Raw genomic sequence first — 22,045 nt, forward strand, 5'->3', positions numbered from 1 at the left:
CATAACTCATGGGAACTTTATAACATGATAGGGGAACACAAAGTGACTTATTTTAACAGAAATGTCCAAATATATCTGCAGTATGTGTGTGAGGCATTTTAGAAGGCACCCTGTTGTGCTGTATAATATTGATGGCACAGTGCCATGCTGTCATAGACTTAAAAGGCTTGAGCAATGCAGTTTCTATACCATATTATAAGACTCTCCAAAATTGCTTCAGAGGCTCTCAAACAATTTCAGAATCCCCTCTTTAACTTTTATTAAACTTAAAATAGTACAAACATCTCACTGACTCAAAATATTGTGAAAAATTGTGCATTTCTTAGAAAGCTAGTCTCCTAAAGTAGAATCTGAACTGCTTCTCCATTTTAGTATTTATATGGTTTCAGAAATTGTCTCTTTTCATCTATTATTAACCAAAAGGTTTTGACCTTTCTTTACTTTTGTAACTTTTTCATAATCAACTGCCCTAAATCCTCAAAAACTATGTTCTTGCCTTCCATGACTTAGAGAAAGCTCTAAAAACAAACAAACAAATTAGCCTGTATAGAAATGGCTCCTTGTTTATTAAAAAGCCCTACAAATTTGAATTTTCTTTCAGTCTTCTTTAAGCATTTGGTTTGCTCCATGGCAAAATTCAGATGATTATCACTGTTCTATATATCTTAATGGCTTCTCTTTCACCCTTGTTTCTCTCTGATATGTTTCATCACTGAAAAAGTCACATAAGTCAACATTCAAATACCTGAACCAAAGATAAGGTACAGAGCTGGTTCTTAAAAAAAAAAAAAAAAAAATTCTTAAATCTTTAAAAAATCATTTTCACTTTTGTTTCTACATCTAATATCTTACCCTCAACACTTTTTCTTAAATCTTTAGTTTTGACATTTGATGACAAAATTAAGACACAAGCACTGCTCTTTTTGTGACCTTGTGGGCAGAATGGGCCAATTCTGCCTGTGAATGATTGGCACTCCTTCACAGCAGGACTGTGGGCCTGGAGTCCAATGCCCAGCTTTCTTACTAATCTACCTCCCAGAATTGGCAGGGGAGAAAATCAGGATAGTGTGGAGCGTTTTCTGGGAAGCTATTTTTTTTTTAATTTGAAAAAGAGTTTTTATTCTAAAATTATGTCTTTCCTACTTTTCTAGAATTGAAGTGTTTCCTTTTATAAATTATGCAGATTTAGATCGTGGTTATAGGTTTTGTACTTTTTTTTTTTTTTTTGTCATCCTGACTTATTAAAATAAAGACTTGGCAAATCCAAATGGGTGCCTCCATTTTCGTCGTTGCTGTTGATCCAAAGACCGTGGAGCCCTTGAGTCCAAAGTCACACTGAGATCTCACTCCAGTTCAGATATGCAGTCTTCCTATTTAAACAGCTTATCTTATTCTCCCCAGGAGAAGCTAGAGATATCATAAAAGAGATTCTTGCTTCTGTACTGTGAATGTCATAGCTAATAGGAACACAAACAACTGTCTTTCACTCATTGAATTAATATTTACTGAGTACCTACCATGTACTAAGCATTGGGGGTATAAGTGGGGTGCGTTTTAATTTTTTAAGCTTACTTTTTCACATGGAAGTCTCAGGGAAGAGCTCATTGAGAAGTTACCATTTGAGTGCAACATGAAAGGGGTGAGGGGAACATCTGGTTTTCTGGGGAAAAGCATTCAAGATAGAGGGAAGAGCATGTACAGTGCCCTAAGGAGAGAGTATACGTTCTCCGACTGAGGAATGGCAATGAAACCAGCTTGACCAGAACAGAGAGAGCAAGGAGCCAAGGACAGGAGAAAGGTGTCCAAGAAGTAGAGGAAGAATGACATTGTAAGGACTCTTTCCTTTGCCCTAAGGGACATGGAAAGCTATTGGAGGATTTTGAGTAGAGGTGTACCAGGATATGACTTTAAATTAAACAGGATTAGTGTGACCGCCATGATAAGGATAGACTGAGAGGGATCACAGGCCAAAACAAGAAGAGACCTTAAGAAACTATTGCAGTAACTGAGGTGAGAGATGATGGGACTTGTACTAGGACAATGGCAGCAAAGCTATTGAGAAGTTTCCATGTCTATTTTGAAGGTAGACCCAGGCCGGGCGCGGTGGCTCAAGCCTGTAATCCCAGCACTTTGGGAGGCCGAGACGGGCGGATCACAAGGTCAGAAGATCGAGACTATCCTGGCTAACCCGGTGAAACCCCGTCTCTACTAAAAAATACAAAAAACTAGCTGGACGAGGTGGCGGGCGCCTGTAGTCCCAGCTACTCCAGAGGCTGAGGCAGGAGAATGGCGTAAACCCGGGAGGCGGAGCTTGCAGTAAACTGAGATCCGGCCACTGTACTCCAGCCTGGGCGACAGAGCGAGACTCTATCTCAAAAAAAAAAAAAAAAAAAAAGAAAGAAAATGAAGGTAGACCCAAAGGGGTTTACTGACAAGATTAGATGGTACTTTCTGGCACACACTGATACTGAACCACTTTTCACATTGCTCAATCACCTAATACTTTGACTGTCAGTTTGCTTAAACAGATCATGAGATAATCATATCATGAGTCTCAGCCCACACCCTCTTAATATTTTTCAAAGGTGTGGCCGCCACTGACTTTAAAGAAGAAATGAAAGAGTGTAAGCAATAAGATACAATAAAGATATCTCTTTCCCTGAAACACACAGAAAAGTAGAGTTTCAGGTCTGCTGAGGCTGGGATCAACCAATTGGTGAAGGACTCAGGATTTCTTACTGCAGATCTGTTCCTGGAAGAATATGATGCTAAGAGAAAAAGAACCAAATTTTTGAATGACCTGTAAGTGCCCTGTTAAAGGATTTATTATAATGGAAACTCAGAAACTTATTTTGCTCTTTTTTTCCTTTGCTGTATTCTGCAAATGGCTCAAATCCTCTTGAAGACTGCTGACTTCCTCTTAACTTTTCTCTGTCCAGAATTCCCCAAAGACAAGGACAATGTTCTCAGAGCCATGAGAGCAGTTTTGGTTTTCGGATTTTTTGTTTGTTTGTTTTTAAGATCCTATAGCTCTTCCAAGCGCTCTGCCTTGGGCAAACCACTCTGGTTCATCCTTTGTGTTCACATCAGGAGTTTGATTAAATTGTCACTATGATTCCTCCCAGCTGAAAAATGCTTTGATTCAACATGGATTAGAATTGGCAGTGGAATTTGCTTGCCTAATAGGGTCACTTGATCTTCAAATCTACTACTTTATGTTGTTTTATAAAGGATACTACTGGGTTTATTTAACAGTTTTAAATTGGTTTGAAACATAATACGCAATAAATAATAATACTCAATATATAACTCATTAGAGCCTATCCATGAATACTCTCATATACCTAAAAATTAATTTGGCTTTTCAGGAATAAAATCCAATGGATACACTCTGTCAACCCAACTGTATCACCTGTTTCAGTCTTCCAAAGCCAGGAAAGCCTTGATTGTTCTCCGTGGAATTTCACTGCAATTCCAATAATCTTGGTTTCAACATCTCACAAATACTGGAGATCTAGAATCCTTTGCTCTCAAATACTTGATTCCAGTTCCTGGCCCTCAGTTCTAGTTACCTCAAAGAATTTCTAGTAGTTTCATAGGTTTCTGAAATAAAATGGAAGTGTTGGAATGATCCTGTGTGACTCCTCAGAAGCATAGATATTGACCTTTGGCCAGATAAGGATAAGAAAAATAATACAAGAGACTCAAGAACTGCCTGGATACTTAAGACCTCTTCATGGATAACATCTGTGGACTTTATGTGACCTCCTCCATTGGTCACTTTTTTCTGTAAATGCTTTTTGCCAGCTCTCAGTTACAAAAAGAAGAGGAATTTGAAGATTATGAACTGCTTGATGACAGTGTCTTATTTATCTCTGTTCTCTAAGACGTAGCCGGGTAACTGGCTCCTGCATCTTGGTTTACCTACATAGTCCTAGATTTTACCTGATATCCTAGTGTAATCTTAACAGTGCCCAATGCCCCCTTTTTACTTTTGAAAGTGTCTTGGTATCTATGATAAATTGTACAGTCACTCTACTTATAATAAGCAATCAAAGTTAAACACTGTTGAGCTAAAAATTTAATGAAATGGATATAACCTCCCCTTCCAATTTCTATAAAGTGACCAACCCAATATGAGTGAGTTTGTGATACAAGTCACCTTCAGACATACTTGAAAAGATTTCAGATTTATTCTGTGGACAAACAGTCTATTATTAAATATGCCAAATGGTTTTCTTTTTTTTTTTTTTTTCTTTTCTTTTCTTTTTTTTTTTTTGAGACGGAGTCTCGCTCTGCCGCCCAGGCTGGAGTGCAGTGGCCGGATCTCAGCTCACTGCAAGCTCCGCCTCCTGGGTTTACGCCATTCTCCTGCCTCAGCCTCCCAAGTAGCTGGGACTACAACAGCCGCCCGCCACGTCGCCCGGCTAGTTTTTTGTATTTTTTAGTAGAGACGGGGTTTCACCGTGTTAGCCAGGATGGTCTCGATCTCCTGACCTCGTGATCCGCCCGTCTCGGCCTCCCAAAGTGCTGGGATTACAGGCTTGAGCCACCGCGCCCGGCCGGTTTTCTTTTCTACCCCACTCTGACCTCATCATGTTTCAAGAACCTCTTCAAATGGAATATTGAGACATAGTAAATTATGAATTCTAGTGAGAGCTATGTTTTACAGCTGTATAATCCAGACCCTAAATGCCCTTGCAGGGAATAAAATGAAAATTAATGAACTGCGGAACAATTGTAAAACAGGACCTTTGCATTAAGAACAAACTATTCAGTAACAGCTTTTAATAAGGTAACTATCCATCCACAGCATAATGTAGTCTTTGTACATTTTTAGGACTTATGTCACTGAGAAAATATGTTAAGAATTATTTCTCCAAAGATCCTAAAAGTTTCAGGTAATGGTTCCTTTATCTAGAATTGTTTTGTTACTATCATTAGTGCTATCCAGACTTTATTACTTCTGCTCCTGCTACTATTACTGCTACTACTACCATTAGCACTACCACCACTACTGCTACTACTACTATTGCACACATACAAACACACTTAGGGCACATTAGGGCAGTGGTCCCCAACCTTTTTTGCACCAGGGACTGGTTTCCTGGAAAACAATTTTTTCCACAGGGATGTGGGGGATGAAACTGTTCCACTTCAGATCATCAGGATCTTAAATTCTCATGAGAAGCACACAACCTAGATCCCTAGCATGTGCAGTTCACAATAAGGTTCATGCTCCTATGAGCGTCAAATGCCCCTGCTGTTCTGACAGGAGGTGGAGCTCAGGCAGTAATGCTCCCTTGCCCACTGCTCACATCTTGCTGTGTAGCCAAGTTGCTAACAGGCCAGGGACCAGTAGGGGTCTGCAGAACACGGGTTGGGGACCTCTACATTAGGGCAGAGGCTATAGTGTAAAATATATCAGCAACTTAAGGGGAAACATATTCCATAACAAATCTGTTTATCTCTAGCATTTGATACAAAGATAGCAGGTAATTCAAGAATACATTTAATGAGAGTCTAAAATGCTGCATTTTTTTTTTTTTTTTTTGTTACTCACTGAATCAACATCCACATGTTTTAAGAGCCAGATAGTAAAGTGACAGGATAAGACATTTTATTTTGAATGCTGAAAAATTTACAGAAAAGGTATTCCCACCTCCCTATAGAAAGTTATTTTTAGACAAAGCTAAAATTTTCCCCCAAAAGCAACTTTGGATCTGTCAGGCAGAATATTTATATAACTGCTTAATTGTGACCTTAAAGTTCCAAACCATAATGGAGAAATATTAGATTTGGAAAACTTTAATTACCGGCGTTGAAACTGACCCATTCAAACCACTGAAAATCCCTGTAGATGGCCCTATAGAATATTTGGTTCTGGACGTTGTAACTATCTGATGAGTCTGCCAGAATAGGTGGCTGGAAAATATAATCCATGAAATTTGATTAGTAGACTCACTGAGAAGAATTTTGTAGAATTAACCACTTTAATTTTGGGTAATGTCTTCCAAAAATGATAATTTTGACATCTTTTGTGTCAAGTAAGCCATTATTTGTGGCAGCAATTGGATGGCAAAAGCCTTTGCTTTTCAGGCCACGTTTAGTTGATAAAAATGATGTCATTAGCATAATGGAGAACATTTGCTTATTATTTGTTAAAAAACCATCTTTGTCTAAAATGTAAAAGGAGTACAAGATCACTAAGGTACAACTAAAATAAGAGAAGGGACAGCAGGCAGCCCTTTTTTGTACTCTTTGAAATTTTTAAACTCTTGTGTTAGAGCTTTCTTATTATTAAAAAAATTAATTGATAAAGATTGTAAATATTCAACATGTACAACGTGATGATTTAGAATAAATGTACCCTCCTAATTGTTGGCACAATATTAAAATATAGTTTACTTTAAAGTGGTCATTTCAGAAGATGTAAGGTTAGAACATACACTTTTCCTGTCCCCAGAATGTAATGAAAGCATAGTGAAAGTTACAAACTGTCTCAGGCAATTATTGGAATTTCCATTAAAGTGGGAAAATAACAGAATGGGTAGAAAATTAATACCTATGCATTTCTTCTACCAAACATATTCTGCTTTGAGCTCAAAGCTGCTTCAGTTAGTTGCTATCCTGGTGGGAAACTAATGGTGCATTCTAACTGGGCCATCAAGAAGTGCTTAATAATGGAACTGCTTTTAAAAAGGTGTGGGCAAGTTTTAGGGACGCCAGCAAGAAAAAAGATGGTGTCCCATCCCAGAAGTAGCAAGAGCAGGGAGTCTTTACTACCATAAGTCTGAACAGGCAAGGAAGGTGAAGATGTGGTTGTGTGGAGAGTGTAGCTGTATGGAGAATGCTGAATGGCAGAGACTAGGGCCTTTATTTAGAGATGCAGTCACCCCTACATCAACCTGGCAGGAAAGGAATCATGTAAAGAATATGTGACTTCTTTGGGAGGCCAAGGCAGGTGGATCACCTGAGGTCAGGAGTTCGAGACCACCCTGGTCAAGATGGCGAAAACCCATCTCTACTAAATATCCAAAAATATTAGCTAGGCATTGTGGCAGGTGCCTGTAATCTCAGCAACTCAGAAGGCTGAGGCAGGAGAATCGCTTGAACCTGGGAGCCAGAGGTTGCAGTGACCCCAGATCGCACCACTGCACTCCAGCCTAGGTGACAGAGCACTAGACTCCATCTCAAAAAGAAAAAAAAAAAAAAAGAATACCTGACTTCCCTCTTCTCCCTTTGATATGTTGCATGTGATTCCTTTCAATCAACTCAACTGGAAGCCAAAGTACACAGCTGCAGACCACACTGGTCAGCCTCTTCTAACACTGATACAGAGCAAGGTCAGGCAAAATAAAAAGTGGATGTGAATCTGGATGGACACTAAGTATCCAGCTCAGTTCTTAAGGAGACACCTAGTGTAACCTCTGAGTGGCAACGACCAGAATAATAATAAATCTATAGATCTGGAATATACACAAGTTTGCCTTTTGTAAAGTGAATAGCTAATTGAAGAGCCAATTGGAGTGGTCAATTTGGCAATGATGCTGAACTACCTATTTAAACAGATTAGCAGCAGCAGCACAGCCAAAGTAGTTTTCACTGTCAGGTGATGGATCAAATGAGGCAGGACCAGTGCACAAGCACCAGATAAGGAGAGTGCTAAGCTATATAAGCTTGGGAGCACCTCTGCTAGGACTATTAAGCCAGTATAAATAGAATTTCATACAACAGTGGTTATCCTTTACTTTCTGCAACCTTAACTACCAAACATAAAACACAGGCATTAATATCTCAAACTTTACAGTCATAATTAGCTCTGAAAACCAACCCTAGGATTCTCTACTGGAATTTGTTATTCTCAGGTTTTTAAAGCCAAATTTATTAAAAGGATTTGAACTAACAAATTACTTCATATATTTACTGTGTTCTGTCACACTGCAACTAAACTTGCCAGTTTTAGAGGTATGATGCCAGTGTTTGCCCAAATGTGTATAACAATTTAATTCACCAGCACAATTCATTTGATTGTGCCTATCAGTTTCATGAAAGTAAACTTTGAGGCCGGGTGCAGTGGCTTAAGCCTGTAATCCCAGCACTTTGGGAGGCCGAGATGGGCGGATCACAAGGTCAGGAGATCGAGACCATCCTGGCTAACACAGTGAAACCCCGTCTCTACTAAAAAAAAAAAAAAAATACAAAAAACTAGCTGGGCGTGGTGGCAGGCGCCTGTAGTCCCAACTACTTGGGAGGCTGAGGCAGGAGAATGGGGTAAACCCGGGAGGCGGAGCTTGCAGTGAGCTGAGATCCAGCCACTGCACGCCAGCCTGGGCCACAGAGCGTGACTCCGCCTCAAAAAAAAAAAAAAAAGTAAACTTTGAAAACCTTACTGAGTTTCTACCAAAATGTCAGTGGCACATGGTACCATTGTGAAAAAAAGCAAAGCAAAACTGACTAATTGCCACATTGTAAATATTTGATGAAAAATAAATAACTTCATCTGACTTCTCTTGATAATACAAACTTGGTTCCAATTTGTTACAGTTATATAAGTTATTGTATACTTTTTTTTTTTGCATTCATTATAATTCTCAGGCAAACTTATTCTAATTAAAATAAAAGTACTGTTTGGCTTTACATCTTAATACCTATTCAGAAAACTTGCCTACATTAATCCCTGCATCAATAAGTTATTCTACACCATAATTCAAACTTAATTTGTGAAATAATCCTATGGGATTTTGTGACTGTTTCTAGAAGGGAAGAACTTGGGCAAGCATATAGCTAGATCTAAGGAGTAACTCAAAAGCTTTTTGACTAAAGTCGACCTAATTCTATGGTTTAATGTTTGATGTCCTTACAGAGAGAAGGCAGTTGATAGTGTGTCCTAAGCAGTGCCAGGACAACATCATTAACCAAACTGGACCACAGGGCAGCATTCACAGGCTATTCTGAAGAAAGAAACTGTGTTCATTATTGTAATCTTTGCAATGGTTGTAACGGTCGGGCTAGAGTGACCAGAGACATTTGAGGAAGGGAGAATTGGGAGAAGGGGGCTTTACCTCCCTGTGAACTTAGAGGGAAAGCAGCAAACACATGCTCAATGTAAACAGCAGAAGCCACCGCATTCCTTGGAAATATCATAGTATCCAGCAGTGCTTCGTGGTCAGGGATATGTCCGGGTCAAAAATGAATCCTTAATAGGGGAATAAAATTAACCCAAACTGCAGGGAATTAAGTTTTCATTGTATTATAGACCATATCATAGAGGAGAATAAAAAGTAGACTCTAATATCAGACAGAATGAGGCTTTACCAATTCATAGCTACATGATCTTGGCCAAGAACTTAACTTCTGTATCATCAGTTTCCTTTATATAAAATGAAGATAATAAAATTAACACCATGCCAATAAAGCACTTAATACAATATTGAAGGTCATGGATTTGTCAGGTCTTTAATAACTGTTATTACTATTACCTTTATTATTATTAGGCTTGATCAAATGGGAAGCGATATATAAAAAGGGCAGAATTTTTACCCTTGTCATTTAATTCAACCTAATTCCCTCTTGTTGAGCTTATTCTTTCCTTTGTGTGAAAAAAATAGGGAAATCAAAATGAATAAAAACTAGTCTCATACTTAAAGGGAACTAGACAGGTAAACTAGCAATTACAGTTATAATTTCACATCCCTGAGGTTAGTGACAGGCACGCTGTACTTTCCATGGTAGCATGTAGAACTTATGTAATGATTTAATTAATTCAGAGTAGCATGAGCTGTAATTACTGTACAAACAGCTGGGGAAATGTAAAGAAAAAAGACAAAAACCCCACACAGATGAGGCCAGAGAAGGGTTGTAAAATGGTCTGAAGCTGAAGTTGAGGCTTAAAGAAAGATTAGAAGTTGCCAGTGAGTGTAGGGCATACAGACTCTCTTAGCACAGGGAATAGCCATTGCATTGTGTTAAATGCAAGAGAGAGTCTCGTTTATTCAGAGAACCACCAATCTTAGGTATGAGTTGAGTGATGCATACCTAAGAGACACAGTGAGAGATTGGTTTGGGAAGAACAACATCCATCCTGTCGCCACTCCTGGTCATTTATATTCCTTCTTTCCCTCATTTTCCTTCATAGCACTTACTACCTCTTGTCATTCTATTATAAATATATTTGTGTATTGCTTCTTATCTGCCTCAGCCACTGGAATGTAAACTTCATGAAGGTAGGCACATCTTACTGTTCCATTTCTGTATCTGCAGCCTCTGGATCAGTGGCCTGAAATATAGGAAATGCTCAACAAATAGTCATTGAATGAAAAGTGAAAGAAGAAATAGAGAACTGCTCATGAAATGGCTTAAATGTAATATTTAGGAAGAAATGTCAGAATTGGTGTGGGATGAGGGTGAAGCTGAGCAATGAGTCTGAGAGAATCTCTTAGATTTCTGACTAAAGTGACTAAGTAAATGTCTAATGACCAAATATGGAATGCAGGAAAAAGAACTAGGTTTTTGTTTTTCATCTGGAGGGAGTGTGGGATGTTGAGTTATACATTATGACTCTCCCAGAGTTGTAGGGATGTATTTCTTCACCTATGAAGAATCCGCAATCTACTTCCCTCAAATGAACAGCAGCATTATAAGTTACTCCACCACGTGGAATGAAGCTGATTTTTATTTACAGCTATAGAAAAGATTATCATGACTAATAAAATCCTACATTAATCTTCTTCATTACATAGAAAGTCAAAGGTGGAAGATTAAGAAATTTAAATAACCTTCCTCGGAACCACAGAGTTGAAGTGCAAACAGAACGTTTGTAGTTAAAAGTAACAGGGGCTACCACTGACCCCATCATTTGTCACCTAGCATGCTGTTCAAGAAATCACTCTGTATTTAGATAATCACCTCAGTGTCATTTCTCCACTACAGAAATTTAATAGTGAGCAATCAAATGTATTCACTCTCAGTCCCTGACATGAGTTTACAATTACTTCTTAGAACTGAGCTAGCCTCAGTAGGATATAAAAATTAGACTAATCATATGGTGAATACTTACTTCATCCTGTGTTTTTTCCTGCTAGGAACAGAAATTGTCTCCATAATTGTATGCAAATCCTTTCACCAGAATCATCACAAGAAAATTATGTACTGCTACTCCTGCTCTAAAGAAAAGACGAAGTAATGTTTTAAAATATCACTTTCAAATCAACCAAAATGAATGGTTTTGGCTTTGTGTATAAAAGCCAGATCCAAATTAATATTATTTACAGTACACAGCTTGGCATGTGAATATAACAAGCTGATACTTAATATGTTATGTAACACTTCTTTGAGTTTCGTTGCTAGTGATTGCTTTTATGATTAATTAATGAGATCTGTTGGACTCAACCTACAACATAGGGTAGAATAAATTAATTGGTCTTTTAAGAACCAGAATTCTTTGGACAGCATTGGCTGTCTTGCACCCTCAATTAATGAGTCAATTTTGCAGGTTAGCTCAGGATTTGTTTTTATGAACCAAAAACATTTCTGTTTTTATCATTTAGAATGGAGTCCTTTCTGAAATGAATTTCACACTTACTTTAATTCTGAGTTTTTTGAAGCTTATTTTCCCTCTTATTAATGACTCAGGATGGTTGCTATGAATAAAGATTATGAAAATCGGAGATTAATATTAAGGGCTACCTTAGGATGTCTCTAAAGGTATTCCTGCTGAGATATGTGGGACTCTGGGCTTCTACAACTCAAGACCTCCCTCTGCCATTTGTAGAGTTGTGGAGTTTTTGCATTTACTTGCCACATTATTTTAGGACCTAAATGTACAAAGTATAAATTAAGTAGTTTTCAGTCATTCAGATGCCACATAATATTACTTATTATTCATTCAGAAGTTATCTCTGGGATGAACAGTAAGACATTGCTGATATTTGATTATTTTTGATCAGCAGAAATGAAAATTTCATATGGCTCCACCCGATACAATGAAATATCTCCTGGCTCTTATACAGATAAGTACAGAATTGGTTGGGGAGCGGGGGAGTGTAGAATTTAGAGAAACGCAAACAATCAACACTCTCCTTTCTTTCCACTTTTTCTGGAGTGGGTCTAGGCGAGAGGAGCTTTGGCATCATGCCTGTATTAATTTCAGTACTCTCCTATTTGGATTCCCTGTCCTCTTTCTCTTTCTACTCTTTGGATGCATCATTTCCACTATATGAAGCTAACATTATAAAAGCAGTTTTATAAATCTGTCTCTTCTCTGCTCCAAAGCTTCCAAGGTTTCTAGTGTTTCACTATTGTTTCACGATTATCAAAGGAGTAATTTCTAAACTTTCAGTATTTAATTATCCAAAACTATTTATCGAGTCCCTTTTAGATGCCAAGTCTTCTTCTAGGCACAGTGAACAAAACAAAGTTCCTGACTTCATGAGCTTACCTTCTAGTGGGGGAAACAGACAATAAACAAGGTGAGTGAGTAAAATCTAGAGTATATTAGGTGGTGGTGAAGTGCTGAGGAGAAAGTAAAGCAGAGAAGAGAAACAGAAAATCACAGGATGAAGGAGTTGAAATTTTACATAAAGTAACCCAGAATGGCCTCATTGAAGAGAAGGCATTTGGGTAGAAACCTGAGAACATAAAGGCAGAACCCTGAAGACCCATCTTGGGGAAAGCACAGCAGGGTGAAGCCCAAGGCAGAGCACCCCTGGCAAAGAGGCCAGATGGCTAGTAATGTTTGAGAGTGAGAGAGAGGTAGATGACATCAGCATAAAGGAGCAATTGGAGAGTTTGGACCTGTAAGTGGTGTGATCTGGCTTGCCTGAAAAGTTCCATTCCTGAAGCTATGAGCAGTGTGAAGGGGAGGAAAGAAAAAACATGTAAACAGGCACTTGCAATAATCCTTGGCAAAAGGCTGGGGCCTAGGTGGAGGCAGTGTTGGTAGGGAGAAATGGTCAGGTTTTTTATATATTTTGGAAGGTAGCCTTGACAGAATATGCTAAAATACAAGATGTGCTTGTGAGAGAAAGAACAGAATTGATGGTGACTGTGATTGAAAGGCCTTCACATCACAGCCTCAGCCTTCCTTGCTAATTTCATCGCTCTCTCTCTTTGCATGCTGAAGTGTGGTGAAAGGTCCCTAAGCTGGAGAATGGAAGACTTGAGTTCAATTCACAGTTCTGCTATTTAGTGGGGTTATGCTTTGATATAAGTCACATATATTGTTTTTATTTCTTCACCTTTATGGTGGAGATAATATCTACCTCACAGGGCTGTTATGAGGTTCAGTTGTATTGTGAAATACTAATAAAGCATAATGTAGCTTATGAATACATTACTCCAGCAGCCTGCTCTATTAACTATCAACAATTAATAATTTATTTAGCATTCTTCAAGCTCCTGCCTCTGTGCCTTTGTTTTATGATGCGGTAGCTCCTTCCTCCTCACCATCTTTATTCATCAACCCTTTCCATCCTTTACGGACCATACCACAGTCCAAGTCATTCTCTCCATGGTGAAACCCCCTTTGAAAGGATCTATTCTTTTGCTTAACATGCTTTCCCAAAGTATTGCAATACTGAATAGGTTTGACACTCAGAATTATGCCTTACATACTTTACATGCTTAATATTAGACAAAGACCTTGTTTGAGTGCCTGTTAACTCACAAACATATATTTTAATTCCCTTATAAAAACTACAATGGTTGTTTTTTATGCACGTTGGAACTGTGAACTTTATACAATGTGACATAAAAAGGTGTCAAATCAGAATTGTAAATTTTATATAGTGTGATATATAAAATACATAGTAAAACAGATAAAAGAAAAAAATTGTACTTTATGAGCAAAATAATAGCTATATAGTAATTACGCCAGATATTTATTCTGATTGGAAATTAGTCATTTGCTATTTGAGTTTAAAATTATTCAAATTTTTCAAAAATGCTTTACTTAAAATAGAAACACATTGCCTTTATTGTAAAAAGATGTTGGTGGAGGCCCACCGTGCTTAGAAGATAAAAAATGGTGGAATCAAACTTGAAAGGAGATCCAGTGTATTCGCAGGGAATATTCAAAATCTACAGATTGTTTCCAGAATCATTGATGTCTATAACCAGAGAGAAAAATGGGTTTCTCAGACCTCTGTCAGAATTTATTATACGACTCTGGGGGATGAAGGAGGTGGCTGCAAGGATAGTTTTCATCAGAAGTCAATTGACACCTGAAATCCAAACAGAAAAATATGTGCTTCTGAAGGTCAAAAAAACCCTAAGAGTTCAATCTGAAAATAGAAGTAGAATGACCACCAGTAGAATAGATAGTGGTCAGACTCAGATCATCTCTCTCTTTGTCATTTGTGTGTCATTAACCACCAAACTGATTTATTCTGTATCCTTAATCTATAAACTATTCTCCTTCCTCTGCATGGTCCTAAATCTGGCCCCTATTACTTCTCACCTGGATTACTACCATGTGGCTTCCTAAGGGATTTTCCCATTTCTGTGCTACCTACATCCATTCTATTTTCCACACTTCAGCTATAATCATCCCTCTAAGACACATTGTTTTGTCACTCTCTTCTGAAAGTCTACGAAGCAAAACCTAAATTCCTTTAAATGATAGAGAAAGCTCTTGTAATATATCCCTTGCCTGTTCATCTCTCCAGTCTTAGAAGCTCTTTCCACAGCCCATGCCAATTTTCCACATATCCCTTCTTGTCCTTCCAAACACACAAAATAAACTGAAGTTTTTGAAGCTTCTGAATGTGACCTGCTATGCAAGATATAAAGTATATTCATAAAGTCTTTTAAGGAGAGTTTCCTGAAGCCTCCACACAACCTTTCCACTTATAACCCATTGCCCACAACTTAGTCACACGGCCATATATCTAGCTGAAAGAGAAGCAAGAAAATATATTTATTCTGACTGTCCATAGGTCTAAGTTAAAATCCCATTGCTTTGGATGAAGGGGAGAAGTAGTAGTAGAGAACCACCAACTTACAGACTCTATGACAGTGTTTTAACTTTAAAGATTTAAAGTATCAAATTTTCTTACAAGATGTCTTCTGAACTAAATATGAATACTAGGGAATCAGAAGACAATAAATGTTAGTGTCAGAAAATGCCTTAGGAAAAATCTAGGACCCAGAATAACCACCTTTAACAATGATTATTAATCCATCTTTGAAGATGAATTTTCTACTTTTACTCTTGAGTGTCTGTAGAAAAGGGAAAACTCAAGATATTCCATCTTATCTTGGGTTTACATGAATAGCTTCAAGCTGTAAAAGTAGGAAAATCTTTGCTTATTTTTAGTATGCCCTTTTTGAACTACGGCATAAATAAATACTATAGTTACAGCTGCAGATAATTTTACCCAAGCTACAATGTTGGTTACTCCTCCATGTGCTGAAACCTGGGGGTCCAGACTGTGGCCTTTAAACATGTTATTTCAGTACTAAGCTGCTTTGGAAAGAGTCCAACCTAAATGGTTATTAAATCTACTCCACAGTTCCAGCATGGTGGCATTAAATGCAATGAGGATTACAGAATCTTATTCCTTTCTGTAACTCAAATCAATATGTGGCATTAGACACACACAGACACACACACCTTTTTCCTTGAATCCACTAGTTTTGGGCACTGACAAATTGTGCCAGACCAGAGATATTGATGATGTAGTAGCAAGTACCTGCATAGCAATTGACACGATTAATGAGGGAGGCTTTAATTTAACCAACTACAAGCCGCTGCTATGCCCCTTGCCATGTTCCCTTTTCAGGCTCAGCAACCTCCCATGGGACAGACCTAGTATTCTCCTTCCCAAACCAGTTCCCATAATCTAGATGTTTCTCTATCCCATATTCATTAAAATGGCATACCCTTCATCTTATTACTTCATTATTCTGATGATATTCCTTGATTATTTCCACATTCTTACCTCTTCCCATTTTCTCCTCAATTTCACAATCTGAAAAATGTCTTCTACATCCAGCATTCCATTAACCCTGCTCATGTTAAGTGCACCAATGACCTTCTTGTTGAAAAGCACAATGGACACTTTCTAGTTCTCATCCAAGTAAAGCTTTTTCAGGGCAAATGCATAACTCCTTCTTTTCTAAATACTTTCTTCCCTGGCACAAATGTATTCTGCCTCTCTTTCTGCTGCTCTGTGTGCAGGCAGTTAAATAACTCTTGCAAACGAAAACATCAAATAAATAAGCCCAGCTATTGTTGTGAGTAGCAACATCCCTGAATTGGTACTCATCCAAAATAGGTCATTATCCACGGATGATGTAGTAAGTGTTGACGTGTAAGGGTGCAGTAGCTCAGGACTGCTTACCTCATTTTGATTCTATTTAACATAATTGATAAAATCTTTATGTGATATCATAACACTTAAAAATATTTTATATGTAATTGACAGTGTTCTTTAGTAACTATGAAAAAGGCCTTAATTACTATTATAATCTAATAAAGTGATTATGTCAACGGTATGCTCTACTATTCTAAAAAATTATTTTCATCACGTTGAATTTATTTATACAATGAGGTGTATTTTGCATAATGGATATTTTACCTATCAGTTTTGCTAGATAGTAAATTCTTTGTAAAAACAAGAATCACATCCTTATCTTTTGTTTCACCTTTGTATTTCACATTGCCTATCTTTTTAAAAATGTTCTTATAGGTACATAGTAGCTGTGTATATTTATGAGGTGCGTGAAATATTTTTATACAGGCATACAATGCATAATGATCATATCAGAGTAACTGAGTATCCATCACCTCAAGCATTTATTCTTTATGTTATAAACATTCTAATTATACTCTTAAAGTTATTTTAAAATGTACAATAAATTATTGTTGACTTTAGTCACCCTGTTGTGCTGTCAAAGACTATATCTTATCTATCCTATCTAACTATATTTTTGTACCCATTAACCATCCCCATTTCCCTCCTCCCTCACTATCCTTCCCAGCCTCTGGTAACCATCATTCTACTATCTCCATACGTTCAATCGTTTTAACTTTTAGCTCCCATAAATGAGCAAGAACATGTGAAGCTTGTCTTTCTGTACCTGGCTTATTTCACTTAACAAAATGTCATCCAGTTCCCACATCTTTATCTTGATATACTTTATAGAATTCTGTATGTAGTAGGTTTTCAGTATATTATATTGAATTAAAATGTTAGACAGCTTTTTAGAGTAGAAGCAAGATTTAAAATATCCTTTACAGTAGTGAATTTCCTGTTCACTACGTGATATTCACCTAAAACTGAAGTATTCATTTTTCGGCCAACAATATTGTACGACAGATTTTCTAATAACTAGGAGATACAAATCATAGCCAGATGTGGAAATAGTATGACTTGACTTATGATTTTCTAGTTTATATAACAACTAAGTTACATAATCATAGATTCAACAGCAGTATTTTATCCTAGTTACAATATATTTCCAGCTATGTTAGCAAATAAATAAGACACTCACATCTGAATATCAATGAATAATAAGAGAGCATATTAGAATCAAACATAGCTTATAAAAGAATATAATTTTAGCCAAGCTCTGAAACTATTACTGCATGTCCTTTGTACTGCAATGAAAGGATGCCATTTATTTCTGACTATGATTAATGGGGCTTTTTAAGTAACCAACTTTCTTTGCCATTCAGCAAAGATTGTGTCCTAGGGTTCTGTCTGATTCCAATTCTAGTGTCATTTGTAAATCTAAAAAATCAGATAATGGAAAGCTGGATTTGAATTATAATTTTGTTTTTAGATTGAGTCCTTCACTTTTGTAAGGTAAGTGGGAATATCTATAAATTTCATCAGAAGGTGTGTGGCTCCACATTCTGTAAAAGTCATGTCAGCAGGAGAATAACAACATGCATCCCTAGTCCTGACATGAAGCCTGACAGCCACATGATGCCAGAAATGCAGCAATATTTAGAGAATCATGCCAAGCTGTGAATTGAGCACAGGGAGAAGACTATTTCTATGTGTGGGGGCCGTTTTTATTATTTTTACAACACTCAAGCAAACAAAAAAATGTTAGCATTATTCTGGTATGATGATAAATAAAAGGAGAAAAAAGAAAAGTAATATGTCAATTGGTATTTTTAAAAGCATTCATTTAAGTCAAAGAATATGTTCATAGGTGTCAAAAAATGATTAAAAGGAACATTGCCTCAGTTACCATCAGAGCATAAGTCCCCCGCCACAGAATAAATGAAGCATGAACATATATATTAAGGAAGGTTTCATATCATCACGTTACATATGCGTTGAATGGGAAACAAGAGAAAGAGTGCTGGGGTTTTGGGGCAGGGGATCTAGGTAAGATTTGAAAAGATAATTACTGGCATGCATTACAAAAGGAAAGACTAAATGGAGCAATAGATATACCAGAATAATTATATAGTAATTAACATGCCCTCTTTCTTCCTCTTCGGGGAATTTTTTTTCATTTAGATAAAAATGAATCCTGACTGCCACAGTATTTCATTTGGCAGGATATCAGGTAATTTATATTTCAAATATGATCTCATCATCAGTTCCATCTGTTGATCTTAACTGAGCATCAGCAATGTTTGGAACTCTGGTATGTAGAAAACATACCTGAAAAAATTAATAATCCCTGAATCTATGAGACTCTCATACCAATTAGAAAACTCAACAAATATGCCCTTATCTTGCAAGTGCTTTATATTTGTTTTAAAACTTCACTTTTAATCCACCCAGCTCTCTACCCAATTCCAGGATCACAGGAAGAAGAAACTACAGATAGTTGCTATAGAATGAGCTCGAATAAGTGTTAGACTTCCTTAAAGAGGACTAGAATATTTTGTTTATGCTAAACCATAAAGTGAAAATACAACTACCAGGCTCTGATCCTAACCAATCTTAGTGTATGGGATACTTATAAATTCAAAGAATCTTTTTTTTTTTTAATTGTTCTCTCACATTACAATTCAAAAATGAGAGATAAGGCTGGGTGCAGTGGCTCACGCCTGTAATCCTAGCACTTTGGGAGGCTGAGGCGGGTGGATCACGAGGTCAGGAGTTCAAGACCAGTCTGGCCAATATGGTGAAACCCCGTCTCTACTAAAAATACAGAAATTAGCCGGGTATGGTGACGTGTACCTGTAGTCCCAGTTACTCGGGAGGCTGAGGCAGAAGAATTGCTTGGAGCTGGGAGGCGGAGGCTGCAGTGAGCCAAGATCATGCCACTGTACTGCAGCCTGGGCGACAGAGCAAGACTCCGTCTGAAAAAAAAAAAAAGGAGATGAAAAAAAGGCAGGACAATCAAGACAATGTTGGCCTGAAGATATACTCCAAATGCAGGAATTATGAGTTCACAGCTCCTGCCTTAATCCAGATGCTTGGACCAGATGCCTTCCCTTCCACATGCAGAGAGAACTAGATCAAGAACAGGGTGAAGATCATTCATTTTATTCTCTCATGGAAGGCTGTCTTCACATAATAAACGCCCCCACCTCTGGCAGTCTCACATGCTCCTTCTCAGCCTTCAAGACCCAATTCAAGTTGTTTCTCCTTTGTAGTATTTTTCCTTGTTCCATGCAGACAGCTCTAACCAAGCTTTCCCTTGAGCCAACACTTTACCTTGAGTCCTGCTACACACTTTTTAAAACTAAGTTTCTGTTGTTTATTTGGTCATCAGTCTCTTACCGATTAGGAGTACCAGTGCCTCACCTAGTGGTCATTCAACTCATCCCCAGTCTATATCATTCCCCTGCTGAGAGAGGAAGAGTTAAATAATGCCTCTCTAATATGCACCTGTCCTCATCTACAAATAAGGCACCGAGAATAATGGGTCCTCAATAAATACTGTTGTACTGTTTCTTTTACATCTTCTCTTCCATAGTTGAACCAAAAATGTTGTACTACCTTGCTCAAGGGGAAAGTCAAACAGTTGTTCAAAATGAGTTCCATCTAGTAAGTAAAATAACAAAAAGGGTTTATGAAATTTCTATTGACTACAGGTGGATTTGTCTCATCAAAAAAAAGTGTCTAGAGCAATGCAATGTTCTCCACTAAAGAGATTTTGAGAGCACAAGGTATGGTGTTGCTACTTCATTCAATCGATATTTTAAGAGATTTTGTTCCCGTGACTAAAGAAAGTAAGAACAAATTATTCAGAAATAACCACACAGATTTTAAGTTTCTAAGCATTCAGTATATTTTGGAGTGTAACAGTGTTGATTTGGGCTCAGTGCCTGTATACGTCATTAAAGGCGAGTAATGTTTTTAGTAACTTTTTTTTCCCCCAATAGGATACTCGATACTCCAAGCTATTATGGAAAAAGCAGGACAAAATGGTTGGCATGTCAGCGCTATATGTGTGGAAAATTTTAATGATGTCAGCTATAGGCAACTTCTAGAAGAACTTGATAGAAGACAAGAGAAGAAGTTTGTAATAGACTGTGAGATAGAGAGACTTCAAAACATATTAGAACAGGTAAGTCCTAGATTTTATATTTTTAACCTAGACCCCTATACAGAAAAATTTAACCTTTGATTGACTTCTCCCCATCAACATCTTCTCCCAACTTTTAATTTGGAGTGTGAGGTTTGAGAGTTTTCATTCCATGACTTATCTTCAGGACCAAATCACAATCTTTTATCACCAAAGACCCTTTCGGTTCTTAGGTCTCAACGTATTTAGAAAGCTATTTCTCACATATTCTTAAGACTTGAACGAGTGAAGGCTCTGTGTGAATCTTTAAGAGCTCCTGGTCTCCAGTTTTCAAAAATATTAATGTTGAAGATTAGTCCCACCTAAAAACAGTATAAAAATTCTAAATTTGTGAGTGCATCTTTTTTAGAGGCACACTTACTTTAGAGAAGTGCTACATGAGAAATAGCAACATAAATTACTAAAGCAATAAAATAAAAGAAAATTCAGTGGCATACTGTATAAAATTTAGTGGAATACTGTATATAGCATATTTTCTGCTAGGTATGATGAGTAAATACATTACTACCCCAGTGGAAATGGTTTTCAACTCTCCTCAAAACGGAAAAATCCTTGAATAAAGGTTTCAATAAATATTTGTTGATTTGATTTGAAGCAGCTAGGAAAAGATTAAACTGAGCTTTGCCGTTGTATTAAATGATACGAAAATATCATCAAATAATGGATAACATCTGCCTTCCCCTACCCCTACAGATCATGATAAAGCTTTAAAGGCTCTTTGGCTAAAATCGCAGTGAATGAATGCCATCTAGTGGTTTTAGAAATGCTTGCTCATATTTATCTACAGTATGTTAGTTCAGCCAGACACGGGTAATACAATTTTTTGTTGGTTAGTTTGTTACATATCATTTAACTGCATAATTACATGACTTGATTTCTAATAGTAAACTTGCCAATTTGGAGGCTTATGTATAGGAATAACTTTAGTATTCAATTATAAAAATGAAAATCAAAATATATTTCAGAGATTTAGCCTTACCATTTGCAGGCATGGGACTAGATGTCTTCAGTTTCCTTCCTCAACTATATTAGCATTGGTAAAAGTGAAAAATAAAACCAAACACATAAACAAAAATGTTGTATTGCTAAAGTCTAAAGAAGCCAGACCATAAGAGGAAATAACAGAGTATTTGCTTCCTGTCATCCCTTTGCAGAAGAAAAAGCTATAGATAGATAGATAGATAGATAGATAGATAGATAGATAGATAGATAGATAGATAGATAGATAGATAATAGACCTAACGAAGAAATATGTATATGTTATTTTGGGAAATATTAATTAAAAGCCTATACATTTATACATTACTCGGGTTTATTCCTGAGAGAGTCCAAAAAATTATTGAAGTTGTAGCTATTCAATGTATATGAAATTTTTAAATGGTTAGTTACAGAATCCAAGAAAAAATCTTTCTTCTTTCCTAAGCAATACAGCCACTTTACCTCCGACTCCCATCGCCCTCCCTCCCACTCCCACCCCTGTATTGAAAGTTTGAGTTGTTTGACCTGAACAACTGAAGCTTTGTAAATAACTCACGATGAA

At 37.2% G+C, this 22,045-nt stretch overlaps 1 protein-coding gene across 4 annotated transcripts in view; it reads left to right on the forward strand.

The window, feature by feature from the left end:
- Positions 1-22,045, forward strand: part of GRIA4 (glutamate ionotropic receptor AMPA type subunit 4) — a 386,992-nt gene that overhangs the window by 244,921 nt on the left and 120,026 nt on the right. For all 4 annotated transcript variants that reach the window (XM_030918824.1, XM_030918822.1, XM_030918825.1 and 1 more), the window contains exon 5: positions 20,303-20,487. In XM_030918824.1, the coding sequence (XP_030774684.1) occupies positions 20,303-20,487 (185 nt within the window). The remainder of the gene's footprint in view (positions 1-20,302; positions 20,488-22,045) is intronic.

The sequence above is a fragment of the Rhinopithecus roxellana genome, chromosome 15, assembly GCF_007565055.1.
Source record: "Rhinopithecus roxellana isolate Shanxi Qingling chromosome 15, ASM756505v1, whole genome shotgun sequence".
NCBI classification, from domain to species: domain Eukaryota; kingdom Metazoa; phylum Chordata; class Mammalia; order Primates; family Cercopithecidae; genus Rhinopithecus; species Rhinopithecus roxellana.